Genomic DNA, 26250 nt, shown 5'->3' on the forward strand with positions numbered 1-26250 from the left:
GGACAATGATTAAGATTAGGAGCCCTGGCTGATTTTTTACCCTCCTTAGCTCAAGGGCATTGAAGCAACTTGTTGCATCTCTATGACTCCTTGACTGACATCAGCACAGCATGGGTATTGAATGTGGGATCTTTCTGTTCCATATAGTTCAGTACCACACTACACAGTGCCTTTACCAACTGAACCATTGGGGGGCGATTGTTTTCTTTCCAATTCAGAAGCCTTTTAAAAAAAAACAATCTAGATTATTTTAAATGACAAGAAGTTTGGGTGAAAGGTGAATGATTTCACTGAGGATTGAGCTGGATTGCACTAATCCAGTTAAGTGGTTTAAGGAAGAAATTGCTGTGTATAGATTGAAGAAGGACTGTGGATTAAAATGCAAATACAATTCTCATTGAGGTTGACGGGTTTGTCGGAGGATAGGAAAAAGCAATTTCTCCCAATGGAGGAAAGTAAGAGCTACAGAGAGAGCAGCGAATTTACATTCCAACTGTACCTAGCATTGAACAAAGTTAAAGTACCTCGCAAACAACACAGTGAAACTCTACTGAATTATGCCGCAGCTTTAGGCTATACATTTGAGACACTAAGAAGATGAGAAAGTATTAGGGACTGATTTGTGCAGCTAAGTCCAATTCTGTTATTACCTGCTGTCCACACATACACACACACTCACTTTCCAACTCGAGTTATTGGACAGTGATTAAGAATGGGCTGATTTCTTACCCTCCTTAGCCCAGGGATGTTGAGGTTAATTGTAGCACCTCTTTGGCTCCCCAGCTGACATCAGCACCACATGGATATTGAATGTGGGATCTTCCTGTTCTCTCTGGTTCAGTATGTTAAACTAACCCACCCATCCGGAAACTGATGGAATTGGATGCATCGCTGGTTTTACACCTCGCCCGATTTTACTCTCCGTTGAAGTCCGTTCCGCCCATTCCCTGGGTTTTCCGCCCAGCGAGTTAGGTTAATGGAGCAGGGAGATGTAGGGAGGCTAATTAACTTGAGCTGTGACAGCAGAATTTGAGGACACAGGTTTAAAATTACAATCCACAGTTGAGACTAGAGATCAGAAGAAATATATTTTCCCCAATGAGTAGCAGATAATTGGAATAGGCTCCGTGCAAAATCAGCTGATGTGCTACTTAGCTCTTTCAAAAAGGAGCAGCATTAATATGTGATTGGTAGTTATAGCAGATTCAGTATGGACCTGAGATGGTCAAACACTCCATGGGACACAATGATTACTGCACAGAGGCTAGGGGAGGTGGGGGAGTGTAGTGGTAGGGAAGGGGAGGGGAGAGATTGGAAGTTGTTGTCTACGCAGGGTGAAAAATGGGCACTGAACCACAGAAGGAGATATTAGGAGGGTGATCAAAGCCTGGTTGAAAATTTGGAGGGGTTTAGGAAGGGAATTCCAGAGCCTAAAGGCACGGGCATCTGTGATGGTATAAAGGATGGGGATGTATAAGAGGCCAGAGTCAGAGGAATAGATAGTTTGAGGAGGAGATTATAGGGATAGGGAGGGACAAGATGGTAAAGGGATTTAAACACGAGGATGCAAATTTTAAATCTGAGGCTTTGTGGGATGGGTGTAATGGCTGAACAGAACTTGGTGTGGGATAGGATATGAGCAGCAGAGTTTTGAATTAGTACATGGGATCATTTTGTAATACCGTATCTAGAGTCTTCCTATTCAGTTTAATCAGAAATTCTATTTTTCTATTGCTGACACCAAGTTTCCCTTACTCCCGCAGACCAGTATTGTTATGGATGTGGGTTTTCTACTTGACACTACATCACATGACAGGGCGGCCAAGGTTCTAAAGCTAGAGCAGAGTTTGTTAGGGTCAGCAGACAGTGATTTACGGAAATAACACTGATGTGTCTAATACATTGGGTTGACTGTATAGGCCAGCAGGGAGTCTCAACTACACTTAAGTGCAGGTTGGAGATAGAACATTGTAGTCCCAATTTGGTGCCATACATTTGCGTCTAGTAAGGCTCCACAAGAGTACTGGAACCTCACAATTTCTGTCCTTGTACGACAAACTATTTTATTTGCAGGACTTTCGTCATCAGGTCATTTCTATTAGATGAAAACTTATACAGCACAGAAGCACAATTTATATCACTCAATGTGACAAAACCTCACTCAGTCCCCCCCGGTATCCAAACAACACATCTACCATTGTGCAATCTACCAACACTGCCTATCTGTGTCGACAGGAAGCAGCAACCTAAATGTAATTGTCCACACTATAGTTATCAAATCTTCCCATCATCTAGAGACAATTGCTGAGATTAGATTTGATCTTACTGCTTCGGTTATTCCACTATTATCTGGGATTTACACTGTGTGCTGGACCGTGACCATAGCATTTCATGTTCATTTATGCTGAGGAATATTGTGATGCCTACACTGTATACAAATGAGGTTATACAATGATGCAGGTCATGGTGCAAACTGAGACAGCCCCAATGTTCCTCTGTCCTGGGCAGGGGTGGAGGAGCATTGGCCAGAGTTACTTTCAGTTAGTTTATTCCCAATCTTCACCCCTATTTCAGTCTTTTTATTCTTTTCATTCGTGTTGGGGAGAAATGCCACTTTTTTCCCAGGGCTAAGTTAAATAATTCCAGTCCCACGGATTGTCCTGAGTAATGGATGGCTGAGTTAGCTTGAAAATGGATGTTTGGAAGCACGGTGACTGCTTCTCGGCGCAGCTGACAATGTTATAAATACCCTTGGACGCCAGAAATACAAGATTTCACTTCTTTAACAGCGGCCTCTTCTACAGCAGGTACAATGCAGAAAGGCTAAAACAGACCATTTATCTCAAAAATTAATTAAAGTAAAGAGGATTTGTCGTAAAAATGCAACTGGTTCATTAATGTCCTTCAGGGATGGAAACCTACCATCCATACATGGTCAGGCCTATAAGTGACTCCACTCCACTGCCAAGGTGGTTGACTTTTAACTGCCCTCTGAAGTGGTTTAGCGAGCCATTCAGTTGTATCAAACTGCTATCTGCAGCAGTTCAAGAAGGCGGCCCACCATCACCTTCTCAGGGCATCTAAGGATGGGCAATAAATGTCGGCCTTGATAGTGACGCTCACATCCTCAGAATGAATTCTTAAAAAATTTTAGAAAGGTTATCCAAGTCAGAAAACCCCGCAAGAAAATATCTAGAAGGTTATGCTGATAGGGTTAGCTAAAGAGGGGCGGGAGGAGGTTCATGTGGAGCATAAACGTCGGCATAGACCAGTTGGGCCGAAAGGCCTGTTTCTGTGCTGTAGACTCTATGGGCCCGATTTTAGCACCCGCTATCGGGTGTGTTCTCGGCGGGGGGGGGCCTCGAAAATCGTGAAATGAAGGATCCCGACCGGATCCCACCTCGATCCCGCCCACTTCCGGGTTCCCCGCTGACGCGCCGGCGTGCGCGCGCAGCCCCCGCTGGTGGGAATCCCACAGGCAATTAAAGCCAGCGGGATGCCATTTGAGAGTATTTATTTAGGTATTTCAGGTCATTAACTGACCTGATTAAGGGACTGTGTGAGATTTTGGATCAACATGGGACTGTTTCCCACACTGGGGGAAACACTCCCAGCTCGAATGGACGTGTTGCAGCTGTCAGCCTGTGGCAGCTGCAAAGTTCCATTTGACAGGTGGGGGGAGGAGACCCTCACCCATTGCAGGAGGCCACTCTGTCACTTGGGACAAAGTTTGGCCTCCACCACCCTCCTCCTGACGGTCAAAGTCACCAACCTGCACACTTACCCCGGGGTCCGGAGACATATACCTACCTTGCGGACTCCCTCAGATGTACATCTTGCGGATGGGGGCCGCCGTAGCTGCAGTCATGACCTCCTCGGAGGGCGAACAGTATCACCAGCCTCACCAGCCTCGCCATCCACGCCATCCACCTTTGACACGTGGAGCTCCACAACAGAGTGCTGTGACACATCCACCTGTACAGCAGGAGGGAGGGCTACCGCAGAGAGAGATGCGTCGCAGAGGGCACTACCCTCGCCACAGGATCCACAGACCGAGGCTCAGCCTCCTGGACCTCTCTGAGCAGCAGTGCACACGGAGGCTCAGAGTCACTCGACATGTAGCCGTAGACATCTGCAGCCTCTTTCATGCCGAGCTGCTCCTGGCTGGCCCGTGCACCATCTTCCTACCTGTCGCTGTCAAAGTCACCACTGCCCTCCCGATCTTCTCCTCCGCAGTCTTCCAGGGTGCAACCGGGGACATCGCCGATGTCTCTCAGTCGTCTGCGCAGAAGAGCCCTGCAAATACACCTACACCCACTCTGCAGTGACACAATGGGTGGCATCAGTGGTGGGTCCTCATAGTGATACCCAGGAGCGGGCATTATTGCACAAACCGGACAGGATTCGCGAAGACATGGCAGTAGTGGTGCCAATATAATGTGTGATGTGAGTTGTTCTGAAATTCAATATAAGTAACAACCATGACAAACCCTCAAACACCCTTGTGCATCCCCTTCATGCTCACGACACGTTTGCCTTACGCTGCCTACTGCACATATGTGATGCATGCCCTGTGGCTGCAGCACAGGTGGTGGCAGTTTGATTGAGACTGGCCGTGAGAGAGATGCACGAGAGGGTGAGTATGGGATAGAGCCATGAGATTGTATGAGGATTGGGTTGCGTGGTAGTGGCGGGGTGAGTACTCGCGAGGTGAGTAGGTGCAGGTAAGATGAGGATGGGGTTTGAGTGGGTATGAGGGGTGATGTGACAGAGTAGTGTTGGCAGTGCTGAAGGAGATGTGGGGTGGGGGCAGTGATGTGGCAGACGGAGTGTAGGGGAAAGACTACGTGTACTCACTGTGGCTGACCTACTGAGGTCATTGGACCGCCTCCTGCACTGTGTGCAGGTGGGCGATATGTTGGTGGTGCAGGTGACCCCCTCTGCCACCTCGAGCCAGGCCTTCCTGGTGGCAGAGGCAGGCCGCTTCCTCCCGCCCGCCGGGTGGAAGATTTCTGTCCTCCCCCTCCTCCTCACCCCATGTATTGATACCTGGGGTGAGGCATCATTAAACTGGGAGCAACCTTCCCCATGGGCTGCTCCATGTAGTCATCTTTGCTATTGGTTGCAGCATCTGTCAGTGGAGGACTGCCCCTTTAAATAGAGCGCCTCCAGCTGACAGATCTTACTGCGCATGCGCAGCCCGCCCGACGCGCAGATCAGCAGCGGGGAACCCGGAGGAGCAGGTAAGCGGCTCCAATTAGTGGGTTACCTGCTACGATCGTGCGGAAAACCCACTAATTTCACCGGGCGCGTTACCCATGCGCCCGCTTGCCCACCCGCCGAGAACCCGCACCCCTGCTAAAATTGGGCCCTATGTAATTCCATGTCGAACCTGTGCTCGTTGTAAACCTGAAACAGAAACTGTAGACGTTGGAAATAGAAGCAAATTTGTCAGCAACTGAAAGTTCTGAGGAAGGACTGAGCCAACATTCCTTCCTCAACACCACCGAAAACCGATTACTCTGGTCATTCATCTCATTAGTTTTGTGTGGGACCTGGCTGTGAGAAAAATGGCTGCTGATTTTGCCCACTTAACAACAGTGGCAGAACTTCAAAATTCAATGGTTGTGAAATGCTTTGAGATATCTAATGAGGCACTACAGGATCATCTTATGAAGGCACACCCCCAGCATGGGGCAATGCTCGCTGGGCATCTATATCAGGATTATGAGTGTACACCCAAAATCCTGATATGTGTGCTCCCGGTGGGCCCACAGTCGGGAGCACGAGTTTATAATATTATTCCTTATATATGCAAGTTCTTTCTTTCTTAATATTATATATTCATTATTAAAATAAAAGGACCACCTTATAGTTGCAATAAATTCAAATGGTGCATGAGTGAGTGACCCACCCATTTGTGATCAGTGTGCTGTAATGGTGTGCAGTGTCTGTTCAGAAACAGTGTCTGTATTGTCCAATATTTCTTTGACAGCTTGGTTTTGAAGACCTTTGGACACCATTTAATAGAATGTCTGTGGAGGTTGGCTGATGGGAGTTAGAAATAATTATAACTGGGGCAGAGCTCCTTATTCCAGCTCCATTCCCAATTTGCAGAATGGTCCAGTTGTTTGTTCAGTGAAAGTAGATACACTGTGCTTGCTCGTCCAGTTGTTCTAAAGTGTTTAGGCCTACCATCTTCTCTGACTCCAGGAGTTCTTGTCCTAGGACTGTATATTTTTTTTGAAAATGCTCAATGTTTAGGTAGTTGTCCTGTGTGTCTGACACATTTGTGTACACACGATGGAGTTAAAGGTTTCTTCAACTTACTCAAAATACCCTCTGTGGAGGATTGAGGCCACATGCTTGTTGAGCTATGATTCAATTAAGCACATTTGTAAAGAGTCTCTCAGTGCTCTCATTCAGATCTAATCATCCTCAAGAAAAGGGTTTTTAATTTACTGGCAGTGACGAGCTGTACAAGACCATTCAGAGAGCACACCCTGTCCAAATCTTTGGAGAAATTTGCTTGCTTACTTAGCCATTTTCTCTGAAGTCAATGAGTCGGTTTTTAAGCATGTCGATATGGTGCAGTGGATTTATCACGAGGGAATAAATCACAGGCGATAGCATCACTTTCATGTCATATACATTGTTTAGAGTAAGGGAGACTGCATAATAGCCATCGAGTCTTACTCATGATGGATTATTGTATTTATTCACAATAAACTTAAAACGCCACCATGAATAATTTTGAGCCTGGTGGCAGCTGTGTCTAGCCCGACATTACAAAAATTGCTGGTAATTGGACGCATCCTGTTTCCTAAATAGGATTGTGCACAGTGTTTTAACATTTGCAAGCTTTGCACATAATATTTTTAACTGTTATATATGATGGAAATACTTTAATGGAAACACTGCCAATACCAAGAAAAGTGTTCCCTTCATCCAGTCAAGAAAATGAGTGGAATATATTGGGAAGAATTAGTGCCCATCAGTGGCATGTATTTCCATGTTACTATACTGCAGACTGGGTTGTTGCAAGAGTTTACATTTCAGATAAGAAAAATTGCAACATAAAGGGTTTCAAAATGGTCTATTTTTCTCCTCACTAAATAACATTTTAGTGCAGGGCAGGGAATTTCTCGGGCCAGTTTGAGACCATGTTTAGAATCCTAGCTGTGCACAGATGTTGAGGAGCTTGAACATGTTGCTGATTAATCCTGTGGCCATGTTTAGTTGCTCTAATTGAAAGTGGAAATGACTCTAATACATTTCAACACACTTTCCCCACCAGCAAGAATTGATATAAAGAATCATCTCGCATCTAGCGTGCGCTGCAATTAAAAGTTTGCTCCTAATATCTAGTTTGATTGATGTGTGCTACTTAACCAGGAGAGGATTTGACCTACATAACCCTGGTAATACATTTAATATTCAGAATGTATATTTATATATATATAATCTGCACTGTTATGGTCTGGATAAAACGTTTGTGCTGTACTGTACAGTGCATTCATCGTTTCCCACTTGCACAATATAATTGGGTTCTGATTACATAACATCTGCAAATATTTTCTTTCATCTGGTGCTGAATAGAAACCTACAGATTCAGCGATGTTTATGAACTCTCAGGATTTTAATTGCAGATAATTTGAGTGGCTAAAAGCTGCTGCAATCGTGAAAGGGATTTGAATGGTGAGGATGAGCTATAATGATGGCTCTATAACAACTCTTTATTAAAAGGGGGCTTCCAAATGGTTCTAGCACCTGTCCTTTCGAAATACAGCACCAGAGGTTGTGTTAATCTCCTTCCTGCTGACTTTGTAGGTTGCTTTTTTTAAACAAATTGGAGGATATCATTATTCATATTGGAGATCAATGATAAATATTTGCTGCTAAATTCTTAACGTAGTGTTAGGTAAATGGTACTAAAGTAGCTGTTGCTGAGTCCGTTAAACAATATCTGTTCAAGTCTGTGTCCTGTGGAGCACATGGGGAGACGAGACCAAGAGTAGTCGTCAGATGGAGTGGGGTTAGAGACCAGGGTATTGGACCAGATCACGCAGTTAGAATTCAATCCCCATGTTAAAGTTATAGATTCTATCTTGACCACCGTTTGCTCTAAGCTGCGCACGTGCTCAACTGCACAACAGTCTGTTGTGTGCCGCGCACTTAAACATTCCGTCTGCGCACCAAACCAGTGCTCTCTGGTCTGTGTCGAGTTAGCTGATATCAGCGGTGGGAGCAATGCCTGTGATTCACTGTCCCCTTGTGATCATTATCGAGTGATCCCGACTGAAAGCTGAGGATGGACAGCCGGCTGGCCGGTCAAACGTTGGGTGATAGAAGATTGGATCTGTCTGTCCTCAGTGGTTGGATGCCTTGCTGACATTCTCTGCCTGGGTGCTCCTGTAGAGATTGGGTCCAGTGTTTCACCCACCTGCTGGTGAATCACTGGAGGGTTTTATGTGGCACTATCGGCCGATGAGGGTCGACACCTTCAGAAAAGGGAGGGAGAAACTTACAAGGGCAGAAGGAGAGTCGGCCCGGGCACGTTTGGAAGTCTCGCGATAACCCGGACTGCTCTGTAACGAGGTTTAACAGTAAACAGCGGGAGGTCAGTTGTCCTGAGTCAGTCTGGCTGGCTGTGGGAGGCATGTAAAGGTATTTGGTTACATGTCAGTGTTTGAATAGCTGAGTGCAATCCTGTGTGACACAAGCCAGCTGTTCCCCAGTATCAGCACTGCTCCGTTAACCCATCACTCAGAACTTGGCAGCGCTCCTGTATTTGCGCTGGGAATCACTGGCTTCTTAAAGGGACAGTGCCCTTCGTGGTGTCCAACTGATGTTTGGTGTGAATCTTCAGTGAGTGACACAGGGGGCAATGGGATTGCTTCCCTCCTACCTGTGACTTACCTTTAATTCACATAAATCCAAGCAGGGAGACTCTAATCTAGGCATTTAGAACAATCCTAGCCATTAGCAGGACATTTCAAACACACAAAGTCAAATCTGAATGGTTGGCTGGTCATAAATGATTGTTTTATAGAACGATGCTGCCTCTGGTTAGAGATTGTTACAGGTAGTGGTCATTGTGGATCTGTACAGGCCCCACGGTTCTACATAGTAGTCACATCAGCCGTGTCTCAGTGGGTAGCACTCTCTTGCCTCTGACTCAGAAGGTGGTGGGTTCAAGTCCCATTCCAGAGACTTGAGTACATAATCCACGCTGACACTCCAATGCAGTACTGAGGGAGTGCTACACTGTCGGAGGTGCTGTCATTCGGATGAGGCCCTGTCTGTTCTCTTGGGTGGACGTAAAAAAATCCCATGGCACTTTTTGAAAAGCAGGGGTGTTCTCCCTGTTGTCCTAGCCGATATTTATCCCTCAACAAACATCTCTAAAACAGATTATCCAGTCATTATCTCATTGCTGTTTGTGGGAGCTTGCTGTGTGCAAATTGGCTGCCGCGTTTCCTACATTACAAGAGTGACTACATTTCAAAAGTACTTCATTGATTGTAAAGCGCTTTGGGACATCTAGAGGTCACGAAAGGTGCTATAGAAATACCTTACCTTTCCTTAAATATATAACTTCAATCTTTGGAAATAAATGGGGAAACAGTGAGTATGACCAAACTGCACCCTGCCTTACACAGAGGCAGCCAAAGTAATGAGACCTGCAAGATGTACAATTGTAATGAAATAATTTTTTAAACCCTGCTGAGGATTCAGTGGAGGGTGGGGTGGAGGGGAGAGCTTCAATTAAACTGTTCCCTATCCCCAAATTCACACTGACTGATTTGACAGCTGTTTTGTATTTCTGACTCAATTTAAAAATTCTGATTGCACACGATTTATTTCTGTTTGAATCAAAGTCATTAAGCTGATTCAACAAAAAGCTGATTGGAATCGTTCCCATCAGATAATTTTTAATAAAATATAAGGAGACTGGTCTCATGCAACTTAAGAAACCCAGTTCATAAATTACATAAATTTATCATCCAAAAAACATTAAATTGTTACAATTATCCATTATTTTGTACATTTGTTCTGTTTGTTATATACCCTGAATAACGTTTCCTAAAAAGATCATCTATTCAAAGTTGTGATTTTTTACGGTGATGCACACAGCCTTTATATCGGTGCACAAACCCAAATTCATTCCACACATGGCCGAGAAAAATTAGAGGGAACATTGGTCTTGACCCATAGGATGTATAAATTCTTATGTCTGTGCACACTCCTGTCTGCAAATCTTACTTCCTGTTGGCATGTTTTAGTTTTGTAGACAGGAAGTGCATCCAAATGGATGATTCATACTTGTGTGTGTGTGTTTATATGTATTTGTGTGTGTGTTTATATGTGTTTGTGTGTGTGTATGTGTGCACATGTATTTGTATGTGTATATTGTATATGTATGTTTGCGTGTGTGTATATTGTATATGTATGTTTGCGTGTGTGTATGTCGTATGTGTATGTTTGCACGGGTGTGTATATCGTATGTGTATGTTTGCACGGGTGTGTATATCGTATGTGTATGTTTGCACGGGTGGGTATATCGTATGTGTATGTTTGCATGGGTGGGTATATCGTATGTGTATGCATGTATCTTTGTATATATAGTATGTGTATGTTTGTATGCATGTGTATATCATATATGTATATTTGTATGTGTGTGTATGTTTTTATGAATGTGTATATTATGTATGTGTATGTTTGCACGTATGTGTACATCATGTGTGTGCATTTGCATGTATGTGTGCATCTTGTGTGAGTGTTTGCATGTATGTGTATATTGTGTGTGTGTTTGTATGTATGTGCATATTGTGTGTGTTTGTATGTATGTGTATATTGTGTGTGTTTGTATGTATGTGTATATTGTGTGTGTTTGTATGTATGTGTATATTGTGTGTGTTTGTATGTATGTGTATATTGTGCGTGTTTGTATGTATGTGTATATTGTGTGTGTTTGTATGCATGTGTATATTGTGTGTGTGTGTGTTTGTATGTATGTATATCGTGTGTGTTTTGTATGTATGTGTACATGTGTGTGTGTTTGTATGTATGTGTATATCGTGTGTGTGTGTGTTTGTTTGTATGTATGTGTATATCGTGTGTGTGTGTTTGTATGTATGTGTATATCGTGTGTGTGTGTTTGTATGTATGTGTATATCGTGTGTGTGTGTTTGTATGTATGTGCATATTGTGTGTGTGTGTTTGTATGTCTGTGCATATCGTGTGTGTGTTTGTATGTATGTGTATATCGTGTGTGTGTGTTTGTATGTATGTGTATGTCGTGTGTGTGTGTTTGTATGTGTATGCTGTGTGTGTGTGTGTTTGTATGTATGTGTATGTGTGTGTGTTTGTGTGTGTATGTCGTGTGTGTGTTTGTATGTGTGTATGTCATGTGTGTGTTTGTATGTGTGTGTATGTCGTGTGTGTTTGTATGTATGTGTATGCCATGTGTGTGTTTGTATGTATGTGTATGTGTGTGTGTTTGTATGTGTATGTCGTGTGTGTGTTTGTATGTGTGTGTATGTCATGTGTGTGTTTGTATGTGTGTGTATGTCGTGTGTGTGTTTGTATGTGTGTGTATGTCGTGTGTGTGTTTGCACGGGTGTGTATGTCGTGTGTGTGTGTTTGCACGGGTGTGTATGTCGTATGTGTGTGTTTGCACGGGTGTGTATGTCGTATGTGTATTTATGTGTATATCATAGAATCATAGAAGTTACAACATGGAAACAGGCCCTTCGGCCCAACATGTCCATGTCGCCCAGTTTATACCACTAATCTAGTCCCAATTGCCTGCATGTGTATGTTTGCATGTGTATATCGTGTATGTGTATGTTTGCATGTATGTGTATATCGTGTGTGCATTTGCATGTATGTGTACATTGTGTGTGTGTTTGTATGTATGTGTATATCGTGTATGTGTGTTTTATGTATGTGTATATCATGTGTGTGTGTGTTTGTATGTGTATGCATGTTTGTATGTATGTATTGTGTATGTATGTATGTGTGTATGTATGTATGTGTGTATGTGTGAATGGCCCTAGCTTGCTTGTCCCACCTCCCTAACCCACTAATTCCCTGCATTACTTCCGTTCACCAGATCAAAAGCAGGTTGAAACCACCCCTTAAAGGGGCATACTGTCAATGAAAGAATGCTTTGGAATCTATTTTTGATTTGCTTTCAAGCAAGCCACTAACTCTGTAAATGGCATTGAAAGATGTTGTCATGTTACTCGCATGTCATCGTAAGGAAAATGGTGCACAGTTATCCTGGCTCCTCTTCTTTCCGAAACAAAAAAAAATTGCCAAATGCCTTCATGAGATAATGCCCCTTTTATGTCCTGGTAGCATGTATGGAGATTTTCTCTGCATATTATTTTCTCTCCATTTCTCATCTCTAGTGATGTACTATTTGAGGAGGCAGTTGGGGGAGGGGGTAAACAACTCGGTCTCAGGCCTTGACTGATTCATCTCTGTAAAATCCCTCTGTGAGTGGGAGTGAATACCATTAAGGTAGTAATTCACCCTGAAAATCCTGCAGCTATGTAGCAGATCTTAACCACCTCGGAAGGAGAAAACACGTTAATGTTTCAGATGGTGAGTCTTCATCAGGACTGGTATGGAGTGACAGGAAAGCCCCTCCATAGGGCTGAGCAAAGCAAAGGAATGTGTACAGATATGTTAACTATTATTACAAGAGGCAACAAATTGATTTAAGTCGCCTGTAAACAGATTCTAAAATGGTGGGGAAAAGGTGTAGGGTCGACTGACATGCTATGTATTTCCTGTACTTCATGTTTTTGTTTTGCATTTTTTAATTTCAGATCATTAACAATTTGTCTCCTGAAATCATGCATTTCAGACTTTCCAGTGACTACCTGTGTGACTGGTCACCACAGAATCATGCACACACTCACCTTTATATCTTTTCTCCAACGGTACTACTCAGTGTTTATTTTTCTCTTTTGAACAGCAATTCCATCAAGTTGGTGAATCTACTGTCTATATTTATAAGCACATGGCTAACGGGAGCTGGCTTCATACATTTGGTAAGTACTTGACGCAGCTCACTGTCAAGAATCATTTGCTCTGGCCAAACTCTTCTCTGAGCAGGTGGACTGTCACTAAATGTTAATATGCTTGCGTCTTCCTGGCTTTTATACTTGAATTTTTATATTGCCCAATGTTGTGTTCTACCTGAAGTCCAGTGTTACACTATACACCAAGGAAATAACACTCAACCTACATGGTGTTGACAGGGTGAAGGTCAGGTTACTGCTTGGGACCCTGCTACCTTTATCGGCATTCAACATTAGGATATCTCAATTAAAATGGGTAGTTCAGAGATATGACCAAACAATATAAATCAACTGCAAATTATTTCTCAATAAACTTAGGCTAATGAGATCGTATTGAGAATGATGGATACCGATAACTGTTTATAAAGCAGCAATTTTATTGTAGGGTTCTAGTGATATCATGAATGGTTTCTAACCATCATCTGAACACTTGAGGGCAGGTAACAATGTTGAAATCACAATCTAGATTCTATTTTGTTCATTTCATGGGGACAAGGTGGATTTATTGGATATTGGGCGCACTATTTTTACTAGCGTCAGGGTGGGTATAACTAACGCATAGTGACATCCACATTGAAGGATTAATGTCTATAATGCACAGCTAACTACTGAGAAATTGAAGCATCAGTCGGAACATAGGAACAGGAAGAGGCTACCCAGCCCAGGGAGCTTGCTCCACTATTTTTGTTAATCATGGCAGCTCTATCATTTTAACCTAATTTTTCCTAATACACTCACTTTCAAGTAAGTATCTATCTCCCTTTAAAACGCCTCAGTTGATTTTGAATTACTGGTTTCCTGGGACAGTGTACCACATTTCACAATCCTTTGTGTTAAGAGGCTTTTCCTGGATTTCCCTCCGGTCTAGCTCGAATTCGAAGATTCCTATCCCCTTGTTCTGGATTCCCTTACTAGAGAGAAGAGTCGTCTGCCATCTATTCTCTTCATTATTTTAAACGCCTCAATCAGATCACCCCTCAACTTCCTCTTCTCTAGGGAATATAACCCAAATTTACCCAGTCTGTTAGAATAAGTCAGTCCTACATCCCAAGTAGCATTCTGGTGATTCATTGCTGGGCTGTCTCCAACACGAGCATATCCTTGCTGAAACTGAATGCAATATTTCACATGAGGCCTGACCAATGCTCTGTATAATGTAATATTACTTCTTTGCTTTTATCCAATACCCCATGAGCCTTTTTGATCACCTTTTGCAGCTAAAAGCCAGGTACAGGTACTTGGATCCCTAAATGTTCTTGTTCTTCGACCCTTCCCCCAGCACTCTCCCATTTAAGGTGTACGATCACCCGACATTCTTATGTCCACAGTTTATTACTTCACACGATGCTGCAGTAAACTGGATCCACCGATGTCCTTTTGCAGTCTACGCTATAACACGTTAACAGCTATTATTATTCATTTAAAGGGACGCTGGGTTGTGAAAAGGTGTTTGGAAAACCTTGTTTCATTTGGAAACAAACCACATAGCACAGTGACATAAATCGTGTTGAAGTACATTAGCACCATCCATTACGGGTGATGTCATCGTGAAAATGATGTACGTCTCTCCTGCCTCCCCGAGGAGATTGAAGTTTGCCCAACACTTTTTTTTGCCCCTTTAACAGATTGTGTTCACACTAATAACACCAGCCAATTTAATAAGGAAGTAAATGAAGGAAATTCTGCCTGACATCAGAACATCTGGCGTCATAAATACTAATGTTGGGTAGTGGAAAATACAGTTCAGTACAAGTCATTACTGTCCGATTGTGAATGATACTGAAAATGGTTCTGAGTTTTCCTTTGTTTCTCACCTGTCAGATTTACCTCATAGAATTATAGAAAGGTTACAGCATGGAAGGAGGCATTCGGCCCGTCAAATCCATGCTGGCTCTATGCAAGAGCAATCTAGCTTGTCCCACTCCCCTGTCCTATCCCCGTAGCCCTGCAAATTTTTTCCTTTCGAGTATTTATCCAGTTCATTTTTGAAGGTCATGATTGAATCTGCCTCCACCACCCCCTCGGGCAGTGCATTCCAGATCCTAACCACTCGCTGTGTAAAAAAGTTTTTCCTCATGTCTCCTTTGGTTCTTTTGCCAATTACCTTAAATCTATGTCCTCTGGTTCTTGACCCTTCCGCCAATGGGAACAGTTTCTCTCTATCTACTCTGTCTACACCCTTCATGATTTTGAATATCTCTATCAAATCTCCTCACAGCCATCTCTGTTCCGAGGAGAACAACCCCAGCTTCTCTAGTCCACCCACATAACTAAAACCCCTCATCCCTGGAATCATTCTAGTAAATCTCTTCTGCACCCTCTCTAGAGCCCTCACATCTTTCCTGAAGTGCGGTGCCCAGAACTGGACATAATATTCCAGTTGTGGCCGAACCAGTTTTTTATAAAGGTTCATCATGACTTCCATACTTTTGTACTCTATGCCTCTATTTATAAAGCCCAGGATCCTGTCTGGTTTTTTAACTGCTTTCTCAACCTGCCCTGTCACCTTCAATGATTTGTGCACAAATACCCCCAGATCTCTCTGTTCCTGCACCCCTTTTAGAATTGTGCCCCTTAGTTTATATTGCCTCTCCTCGTTCTTCTTACCGAAATCTATCACTTTGCATTTTTCTGCGTTAAATTTCATCTGCCATGTGTCCACCCATGCCACCAGCCTGTCTATATCCTCTTGAAGTCTATCACTATCCTCCTCACTGTTTACTACCCTTCCAAGTTTTGTGTCATCTGCAAATTTTGAAATTGTGCCCTGTACACCCGAGTCCAAGTCATTAATATATATCAAGAAAAGCAGAGGTACTCATTTAGTACCTCAGTCATCCCCTCTGCCTCCATGAGTGGATCTCCTTTATCGTCCCTAATCGGCCCCACCACTCCTCTTACTACCCGTTTACTGTTTACATGCCTGTAGAAGACTTTTGGATTCCCTTCTATGTTGGCCACCAGTCTATTCTCATACACTCTCTTTGTCCCACTTATTTCCTTTTTCACTTCCCCTCTGAACTTTCTATATTCTGCCTGGTTCTCACTTGTGTTATCAACCCGACATCTGACATATGCCCCTTTTTTTCTGTTTCATCTTACCCACTATCTCTTTTGTCATCCAGGGAGCTCTGACTTTATTTGGAATAGCTCATATTTGTGTTTTTTTTTACCACTTCCTCCAATTTTCTCCTTTTCTCCCAAAGATGGTAATTCATGCCAGGTATTCCAGGCTGATGTTAACCCTCCACTACTTCACGCAGTTGGCTATTCTTAATCTGTTGGCAGGCTATTTAACCATAGGGACTGCTGCAGCCAAATAGAATCCTAATCATGCACATTCAGTGGGCCTGCTGGAAAGGATCAGAGTGTCCTAGCCAATACTTTATTTTCCCCTTACTGGCCCCAGGGTGTTGAAGTTATTTGTAACCCAGCTGAGAATGGTTAAATTGGAATAGAGTGAGATTGAACGAGAAAGCTTTCTGGTTTGTATAGCCTCATGCAGCACCAGTTGATGCTGTTACCCATTGATCGGTGCGGGGGGGGGTGTGTTGACTCTGTTCAGTGTTACAGAGCTTCAACATGAGGTTCATTCAACAGCAACAACCAGTATTTATACAGCACCTTTAATGTAGTAAAACATCCCAAGGCACTTCACAGGAGCGATTATCAAACAAAATTTGACACCGAGCAACATAAGGGGATATTAGGACAGGTGACCAAAAGCTTGGTCAAAGAGGTAGGTTTTGAGGAGCATCTTAAAGGAGGAGAGAGAGATGGAGAGACAGAGGTTTATGGAGGGAATTCCAGAGCTTAGGCCCTAGGCAGCTGTAGGCAACGGCTGCCTCTGGTGGAGCGAAGAAAATCGGGGATGCGCAGGAGGCCAGAATTGGAGGAGCGCAGAGATCTCGGAGGGTTGTAGGGCTGGAGGAGATTACAGCGATAGTGGGGGGCGAGACCACGGAGGGATTTGAAAACAAGGATGAGAATTTTAAAGTCAAGGTGTTGCCGGACCGGGAGCCAATGAATATAAATGCAAGTTATTGTTGTCCCTCCCAGTTGGATAATAGTTCATAGTGGGAGAGGCCCTAGACTGGGGCAGAAAAGGGGCGATAGTTGAAGTTATGATTGTAAAGCAATAACATACTGTGTACTTTAGCAGAGTACTGAAGATAGTTGGATTAATTTATGGACTCTGGGCTCACCCCATGCCTCACTGAGCTTAGCAAGTGAGTGGCTGACTCATGCAGACCCAGGTTCAGTCTTCAGTCTGTGCTGAGCTCAGCTGTGTTCATTAATAAGGATGCTACAAATGGCCTCAGTGCCATTGGGTTCAGGAAGGGAAAATTGGCCAGGTTTCCTGCTCCTGCTCAAAATTCAGTAACCCCCTAGTGGAAGTGTGCATGTGCGTGCGAGAGAGAGAAAACACCGGTAAAGACAAGACTGGCCTCGACTGTGATGCCTCCTAAAGTCCAATAGCCTGCCAACATTTGCTGTGTAGAATTACACATGAAGAATGACCAGCTGGGAGATGTACCAAAGCATCCCAGAATGGAAGCAATGAATTCAGGAGCAAAGGGGAGACAATTGGTGAGACGAAAGTCGAGGATTCTTTCAGGCTTACCAGCCTCTGCCCCCCTTCCCCTCGTACAGCACTTGTGTGTGCAGCAGGTTCTAAACACACATTAAAAGCTGCAATTTGAACAGAGTGTACTGTTCACAGAACATGGTTCCGGAGCTCAGAGTGTTCCGTGAACAGGAAGAAACAAAAGCAAAGAAATTATTTGTTCTGTTTGCGTAGCTTTAAACCACATAAATCATGCTCATGATAGTCACTGCGTCTGTACTAAGTGAATGTACTGGTGTTGGCACTAGGTGGTGCTGCAGCTATATCAGCACTCGCTCACTGCTCAGTGTCTGTCGAGCTGCTTCCAACCTCAGATTTTCAACTTTTGCCTTTTTTTTTATTATTGTTGTTGTTTATAGGTGGAGAACTCAGGGGATCCTTGGGAAAATTTCCAAAATTCCCAACCACTGACCTATTGGGAATGCGTCTACTTACTTATGGTCACAATGTCCACAGTTGGTTACGGAGACGTTTATGCAAGGACAACGCTTGGACGACTTTTTATGGTCTTCTTCATCCTCGGGGGTTTGGTAAAATATCACCTCTTTTTATTACTGATTAATCACAGCAGACCTGCTTCTCTTAAACCTGCTTCAAGTGGTAAAGTGAAGGCCGAGTCAGAAATACATAGTCAAATTTTAATGTTGGTGCCATCTTCCCTCACCTTTTGTTAAAGTACAAATGCTGAAACATGCATTTCCCACCTAGATGTTAAAATGATTTGGAGAAATTATAATCTTGTGCCAATCTCATTTGTTTCAGAAGTTTTTTTTCCCCATAAGATAATGTCCAAATGTCCAAAATCTCTCACTGGACGTACCACATCCCAGAAGATTTGCTTGGTGCTGTAGCTTGTGTTCTTATAAGGTCACCTACACAATTTACAGATTGACAGACAAGTTGATAGGTGTCTGAGCCTGAAGGAAGGGTCATTTAATTACAAATCAATCCAGTCACTGTTTATTGAACAGCCAAATGATCCATTATACAGCGTGATCCAGCTCCTCCGCCTCAGCCGTGCAAACAAACATAAGGTGTGCTTTTCATGTACTTGCCCTTTGTGTGACAAGTCACAGAGCACTTGATAACGTGAACTTTTAAGTGTCTGCTGCAAAATAGTAATTAATGTACAACAAAGCTGCAATATCTTGACTACAAAAAAAGTGGGTGTTCATAAACTAAGGAAATTCCTATTATTTAATAGCTTTTATTTTAAAAAGCCATTATACAGTAACAAGCACTTTTAGAAAAACTGTAAAGACAACTTAGGTTAGTTTAGAAATGTTTGGTGACACTGTGCACCGAGGCTTATTAAAAAGCAACATCAGGGTTAGCCTTGAAAGCCAGAAGATTGTCCCTGAGCTGACATCGATTGTGTGTTGGGCAACTGGTGACTTTAGAGGGTTGGCATGGACCAGTGTGCCTGATCCTGGTTACTTATCCAGAAATATTTCCAAATGTAGGAGTCCCTGGTTGTTGTGATCTGCTGACAGCAGCTGATCGGCTCTTTTCCAGCTTTTGGAATGAGAGGGGTGGTGATGATCTACAGGAACAGTTTGTAAGGGGATAAAGACTGAGATTTCTCCCAATATGTAGGGGAAAGACTTAACTTGAACACATTAAACAGGACAGCACCTAAGATTCAAACTACCTCCTCCATTGTAATGTTCCCCTTTTAATTTATAACACTTGAGCAGCAAACCCTAGTGAAATTATTGACTTCTTTGATTTATATTGAAAATTAAAGCACATGGTATTAAAGGGAATATAGTTACATGGATAGAGAGATATTTGGGGAGACAGAAAGCATAGTGTAAGGGCTAAATGGTTGGGTTTTGGATTGGCACAATGTGGGTAGTGGTATCCATTGGGAATCTGTGCTACGATCTTTTGTTTTACCATTGAACCAAATGATTTTAGCATTGGCAAAAGAGGAATGATGTTGAAGTTTGCTAATGATATCAAATTGGGGTAACAGCAAACTGTGAGAGGAACACAGGAGATTACAGAATGACATAGGTTAGCAGATTGGGCAGTTCGATGGCTGATGCAATTCAGTGTAAAGAAACAGGAAGTCTGTTTTGGAGAAAAGAACGGTGAATGGAAGCATACCCTAAATTATAAGATTCTAAACAGAGTGGAAGATCAGAGAGATTTGAATGAAAGTGCCTAGATCTTTAAAGACAATATGGTGGGTAAAAAAAAATCTGGGACATTTCCATTTTTCACAACAAACATTCTTGTGGGATTTCGGAGTGAGTTGCCAATTTATTGCAAATTCTGGGCAGTATTGTGCTGCAGGCCTGTGCCCCTTGGGAATTGGATTGAGTCAAATTTATGTAACTACTGTTAATATTTATAGTTGGGACACAACAGCTCTGAAACATTGAACACTAGCATACGGATTGATACGAGAAGCCATTTGCAAACTTTTGTTTACGCAGTTCAGTTTATTCTATCCAACTCTCTTGGATTTTTTTGTTTGGAAGAAGATGTTGGCCATTTTACTGCAGAACTAGTGCAATGGAAAGAACCGCATGTGGTAGCAGTGCATCCATCTGATTCATACTGTGTAGATAGAAAGAATGGGATTCAGCCCTGCAAATGGAAATGTAATGTAAATAGTCCTGAAAACAGAAAATTCTCAACACTTAGACATTTATCCGGTGATATCTTGGAAAGGTATCATCACCACTATCACCTTTATAGAGCAAATAATCAGGCACTAGGTTTTATTTTTCTGATTCACCATTGGCATCCTCTCCCAGTGTCTGGTAGTATGTATTAGCAGCACCATTAAACTATGGGGTTGATAATCTGATCCTGGTACAGTGGTGATGGGTGGGATCTCTGCTCATCAGGTGCTCCACATGCCTACTGCGTTCTTAGCTGACCTTTGCATTAGAATGTGAGGTCGGCAAATCTGCATCATCTCGCGGGTGCTCCCAGCGCGCAGCATGTGATGGGTCGGGAGTGCACTGGGGTCAAGGGGTCTCGTGCCAGCAGCTCTTAAAGGACTGCTAGCCACCCGCAACTGCTGTCCTGCTAGAAGGAGAAATGGCTGGAGCAAGTCGATTAAATAAGAAATGCAGCTTTGGAGGTCCTGCAGGGAAGGCTGCTCGTTTTTGAAGCAGAGGGACTTCCTCCAGTGAAAAAACAGTGCCAGATCAACCTGGATGAAGTTTGCTGGAAGAGTCAATGCTATCTCAGTTCTGGCCAGTTCCTGGGACCAGGTGAGGAAGAAATTTGAAAGTAAGTGTGCTTACACTTCGCTGAATTTTATAATCTTGCCCCACACTGCATCTTAACAGCACTTCATTGTAAACTTGGTGGAGTACCAGAGAGGGAGAATGAAGTGCACTCTGATAACTTTTCACCTACATTGCAAATGCACAGGCATGCCCATATTTTGGCAGGGCACCCTGTATTGCTGCTACATCAGTGCTTTTACCCTGATGGAGTAGAGCCCCTTTCTGTTCAAAAAAGGAATGGCATTGAGTGCTGAGGAACATGTGGCCAAACATGTGACATCGATAATATCCTGCACCATGTGGAAACCAGCCAGATTGTAAAAGTGCAGGGCTCTTTCATGTTGGCTGGTTTCCATGGAGAAATTAATGAAATCTGTGGCCTGAGCAAACGATGTACCTGTTACCTGCAGGCTGAATTTATACATCGCTGGTTGTGAGATTTGACAAATATCCCCTGCTGTTGATTGGAAGGATCAAGTGGTGTAAATACTAACGGCAGTGGTCAGCTTGACAACCACCGAGAGCTGTCCCTGTTCTCAAAGTGGCTTCAAGGTCTGGCTGCAGGAGACTGCACACTTTTGCCACAGCCTCACTGGTGACTCTTTGTCACCACATGCACATTTCCTCATATATTCAGGCACAATTGCTTGACCTTAATACACAGGTGGCAGCATAAGGATGGGCCCATCTTCAGTAAAGTGTAAACACACCTGCCCCAACAAGCTTCCTCCTCTTCTCCAGAACCTGCAGATAGATAAGGATGTCCAGTGGACAAAACCAAAGCACTGAGATCTGAAATAAAAAACAGTAAATGCTGGAAATCATTCAGCAGATCAGGCAGCATCTGTGGAGAAACAACCAAAAGTTAACGTTCCAGGTCGATGACCTTTCATCAGTACCATTAGGTCCTATTTAGGCTCTGGACAATTCCCTTAGCAAGCACCCCCAAAAGGGAGGTGGAGTGTAGCATTAAGAAAGTCTGAATAACTTCAGTAGTGAAAGCAAAAAGAACAGCGAAGTGGAGAAATCACTGAATCAGTGTTAAGTTACTTGCTACAGTTACCAAGTAGGGTGCCCTTTAAGAAGTAGACCCAACCTAGATGAAGGGTCCGACCAACCAGCAGCCATTTAATAAGGGCGCCAAGCAATTGCAGTGCTGTTCAGGCCTTGAGAGCACATTATTGGGCCGTCGGCTAATTTAAATGAAATTTGGGGCTTCCTTTGCTCAATACACGCCCGATGTACAGGTCCTCAGACCACAAGTGCTATCTGACCGCACGAGGGGGCACAGCAGGTCTCGATGCCCAATAATGCGGGTTACCCATGCCCAGTATGTAGCTGCATTACCAGCACCAACCATCACATTATCGACCCCACAAGAATTATTACTGGTACAAGTGTCCTGGTGCTGATTACATTTGCACTGTTTTTACTGAAGAAGAGGCCTTTATTGTTACCTATTCCTTGGCAGGTTTTCAAACAATTTCTGGACAACATAGAGGCAAAACAGTGGGGGTTCATTGAATTGTGATGTGTGACTGAGGAAGATTAGGACCATTAGTGTTTGCACCCCACTGTCCTTGCCATATGTTGATTCTGCATGAAGCAGCCAGAGCTATTCATCCCCAGAGTGTTTTTAATGCTTAAACTATATATTATCAGACATTTTCTTCTATGTCATGCTCTTGCATTGGAATTCTGTGATGGTCTTTTAAGATTTAAGACAACCAGAGTCTCAAAACTAGAGGACTACGTAATCTTCAATGTTCTAAAATTATTGATAAATAGTAACTTAATTTTAAAAGTGGAATGAGGAATGCTTTACTTTATAAACTACAGTATTATTTGAAATTAGAATGTGGTTTTAGAATTGGAAAATGACAGTCTGCAGACAGTTGCTCTGCTAACATAACAAAATTCACACTGAAGCATTGTGTATCTAAATATAAAATAAAGCATCACAGTAATTCCAAATAATAGTTTTAGTATTTATGCATCACAGAAAACAACCTAATCGTGAGGGATGGGGAAATTACATGTTAACTCATTAATAAGTTAGTTCAAAGGCGACTCTACCCTCTTGAAGACTTTTTAAAAAATGTTATTTATTTTTAATTTACTGCGAAATGTGGGCCCTCTCGGCCCCCTACCCTTCACTCTGTGCAGCTGCGCTGTAAAGAAGTCCAGTTTGTTGAAGGACTATATTTTATTCAACAGCAGGGGGATGCCATTAATTCTTTCACGTGCAGTTTTGCTGAGTGGCCGCATTAAAGTTTAAGCCTGCAAGCTGGACACTGTTGAGATCAGTCAGCACAGTGGAGAAGTTCCTAACTAACGGGCAGGCTGTTCCTGTAGATTGTTTTATATTTTATCCCTTCATTTTATACCGTTTTTTGAAATATATTTTTTTCTGGACTGTTTCAGAGAAAGTTCTCTTGCCATAGTGAACACACTGTCATTTATTTTAGCATCCACCTAAGAGCTATTGGCCTCCAATTAACTTCAAGGCCTGTCTTTATGGCAATCAGACCTTGTGGCCTTAAAGGGACACACTGGTTACACACAGCTCCAGCTTAGCAGAATAGTACACTGTTTAATGCTCCTGTCATTATAAAACAGCGTATGTACATACAATATTGACAGGCAGGAAAAGACCAGCTGGTCCATCAAGCTTGCCCCACATCATGAGGGTCAGAGCATAATGGCTAAACACTTCTTCCCCTCACCCTCCCCTCCCCCCACTCCCCTCAGCCATGTAATCTCCTGGAAGAGGCAAAGAAAAAACTCAGGGCCAATAAAGAAAAAAATACTCTGGAAAATTCCTCTCCGACCCCCCTCAGGCGATCAAATCCAGTCCAGGTTTATCCTCTGAAAACTGTGGGCAACACCATGGGAGACCCACTAGTATATTTTAAATTTAAAAAAATATTGGCCCCGGGAACCTCTCCGCTGCTGGCGCCAAAAATATATTATCGGTGCAGTTATTTTTTTTAAATAACACTGATGAAACTGCTCCTCCCCCACCTCTCCCCTAAGTAAAACTCCCTGCCTCTGGAAATCTTACCTACGCCTCCTGTTACCCATCACATTCTCTCCCAGGCACGCTGTGTAGATGGTCAGTTTTCAGCCCACCTCCCGTGCTTTCCGTCATCCGTGCGGTCACTATGGATAGAAAGGACACGAGAGCATCCTTCTAGGGGACAGACTATCCAGGAGACCCCAGAGAACCAATTCAATTAATTCTGTCCATTTTTATGCAATAATTCTACAAATGGATCCTGCCCCTCTCTGAACTTGAACTGATTAACCAATCACGTATACATTATCCAGTGGCAGGTGCAGCTTCCCACGCAGTTTCGTCACAGTTTCTGACTGAAGATTTGAGAATGCTATTGCCTGTAATATTAAGCTGGATCCCTACACAGCCCATCAGTAAGAGGCTTAGAGCAGATGACAGAGAATTTTATCGGAGAGTCAATTATGAACATTTACAACTTCGGGGATAAAAAATGGTGAATTTTAATGTTCATTAAGATGGGTGAATATCAGTGCTGGCAATGGAATATTTTCCACTTTAAACGCCCAGGGTTGCCATTAAGCATTCCAAGCTCGATTATAGCATAGCCAGGTGTAACGTAAATCAAAGATATGTGTTGAGTTGTGAAATACGATTAATTTCCTATAGTGAGATGGCCTGACAACTCACAGCTAACAATTGCAAGTGAGTTATGGTTACCAGCTGAGTGGGATATAGATCATATCCCACAGCTCATCATCTGCTTGCACTGCTCATTTTAAGTAATTAAAATCATAAAAGTTAAGTATAAATGTAAATTTTACTTCAACTAAATTGATGCGCACACTGTGGAAAGGTGCCAAGACCACCACTAATTTTCTTCCCATGTTGCTGTCTGTTCTTGATCGTGATTTTATTTTCATGAAATATGGAAATGATAGTATTGAGATGACCATATCACTCCGACATTGCCCCAGCCCTAAACCTTAGAAATGAGCCACTGGGAATGTTTTCATTTTCCCACACAACTGCTATCTTTGTGGCCTAAGGCGGGCAGCTTTTATGCCTCTTTGTCCTGATTTATGGACAGTTTTTGTTCAGCGTGCCAGTATCCACAGGCAGCGAGGTTGGCACTACCCAAATCTATTTTGTGTCGGGCCACATACAGCAAGCAGAGGGTCAAGAGTCTCAAGCCACCCAGTTTGGGTTGGATTCAAAGCCAGTTTCCACACTGCATCACCCAGTTCCTCATACATTTACTTTCTTTAAGTAGGGTAAAGTTGCCTTTAAACTCAGTGATCAACACGATTGTTCAGGAATGCAAATATAAATCATTTTTTTATAATTGGAATTATATAATCTTTTGTGTGTTAAAATGATCTGGTGAAAAATTAATGGAATTTTAACTGTTTCTCATTTTAAAACAAGTTCTATGAAAAACTTTCAGTGATGTAGATAATTTAGAAAACAGTATTTGTCTTACATTATGTTAAAGTGCCAAGTTGGTGTTTTGAGCCGTTGTGTTTTTGTGAAATGATTTGTACAAATGCCACTGACCGTAATCCCTTTCTATGTGATTTGTTCCTTTTAATAAAAGTGATGTTTTAGATTTTTAGTGCGGTTTCAGGAGCCCTCTCCCTCTGTCCCTCTCCAATTGCTAACAAACACGTGGTTATAGAGTGCACTACAGAGCCTGTACCCCTGGATGAGAGCAATTCAGAATGTATTAGTAACAGTCACTGATGTGAACCCAGAAATTACTAATGGTGATATTAGTGGGTGAATGCTTTTACCACAGACATTCTGTTTATTGAAAATTATTTTGACACCCTTTTTAAAATAGCAGAGAGAGAAAGGTCAGAGCACATTAAGCATTCACTCACCAGTGTAAGCCACAGTCATTGTCCAGGCTATGGAGTCCCAAACTTTTAAGGACCAACTAGACTCACTCGTTTAGATTTAATATATTTTAACTGCAAGAATGATGCATTCAAATTCATTTAGGTGATGATTCATGATACAGGTCCGCTTAACATACTGGTTTAATAATAGCAGTTCTTGTCAAACATGCACCCACAACTGACTGAGATGCATTCAATCCAGTCACTTAGCCTATGTGAAATAACTCATGCTTAATTTGTCATCTGCATCCGCTTTTAAATGGACTTTTCAATAGAAATACCATTACTTAAAAAGGACACGGTGTCCAGATAAGAGGCCTTCCCATTGATTCAGTCATGGTCATTGTTAATTCTACTT

The 26250-nt window shown here is 42.8% G+C and overlaps 1 protein-coding gene across 6 annotated transcripts in view; it reads left to right on the plus strand.

The window, feature by feature from the left end:
• The window catches only part of kcnma1a (potassium large conductance calcium-activated channel, subfamily M, alpha member 1a), a 692064-nt gene that overhangs the window by 472519 nt on the left and 193295 nt on the right, over positions 1 to 26250 (plus strand). For all 6 annotated transcript variants that reach the window (XM_067972546.1, XM_067972543.1, XM_067972542.1 and 3 more), the window contains exons 7-8: positions 12992 to 13067; positions 18084 to 18254. In XM_067972546.1, coding sequence (XP_067828647.1) covers positions 12992 to 13067; positions 18084 to 18254 — 247 coding nt within the window. The remainder of the gene's footprint in view (positions 1 to 12991; positions 13068 to 18083; positions 18255 to 26250) is intronic.

This window comes from Heptranchias perlo, chromosome 36 (genome assembly GCF_035084215.1).
Source record: "Heptranchias perlo isolate sHepPer1 chromosome 36, sHepPer1.hap1, whole genome shotgun sequence".
Classification (NCBI taxonomy): domain Eukaryota; kingdom Metazoa; phylum Chordata; class Chondrichthyes; order Hexanchiformes; family Hexanchidae; genus Heptranchias; species Heptranchias perlo.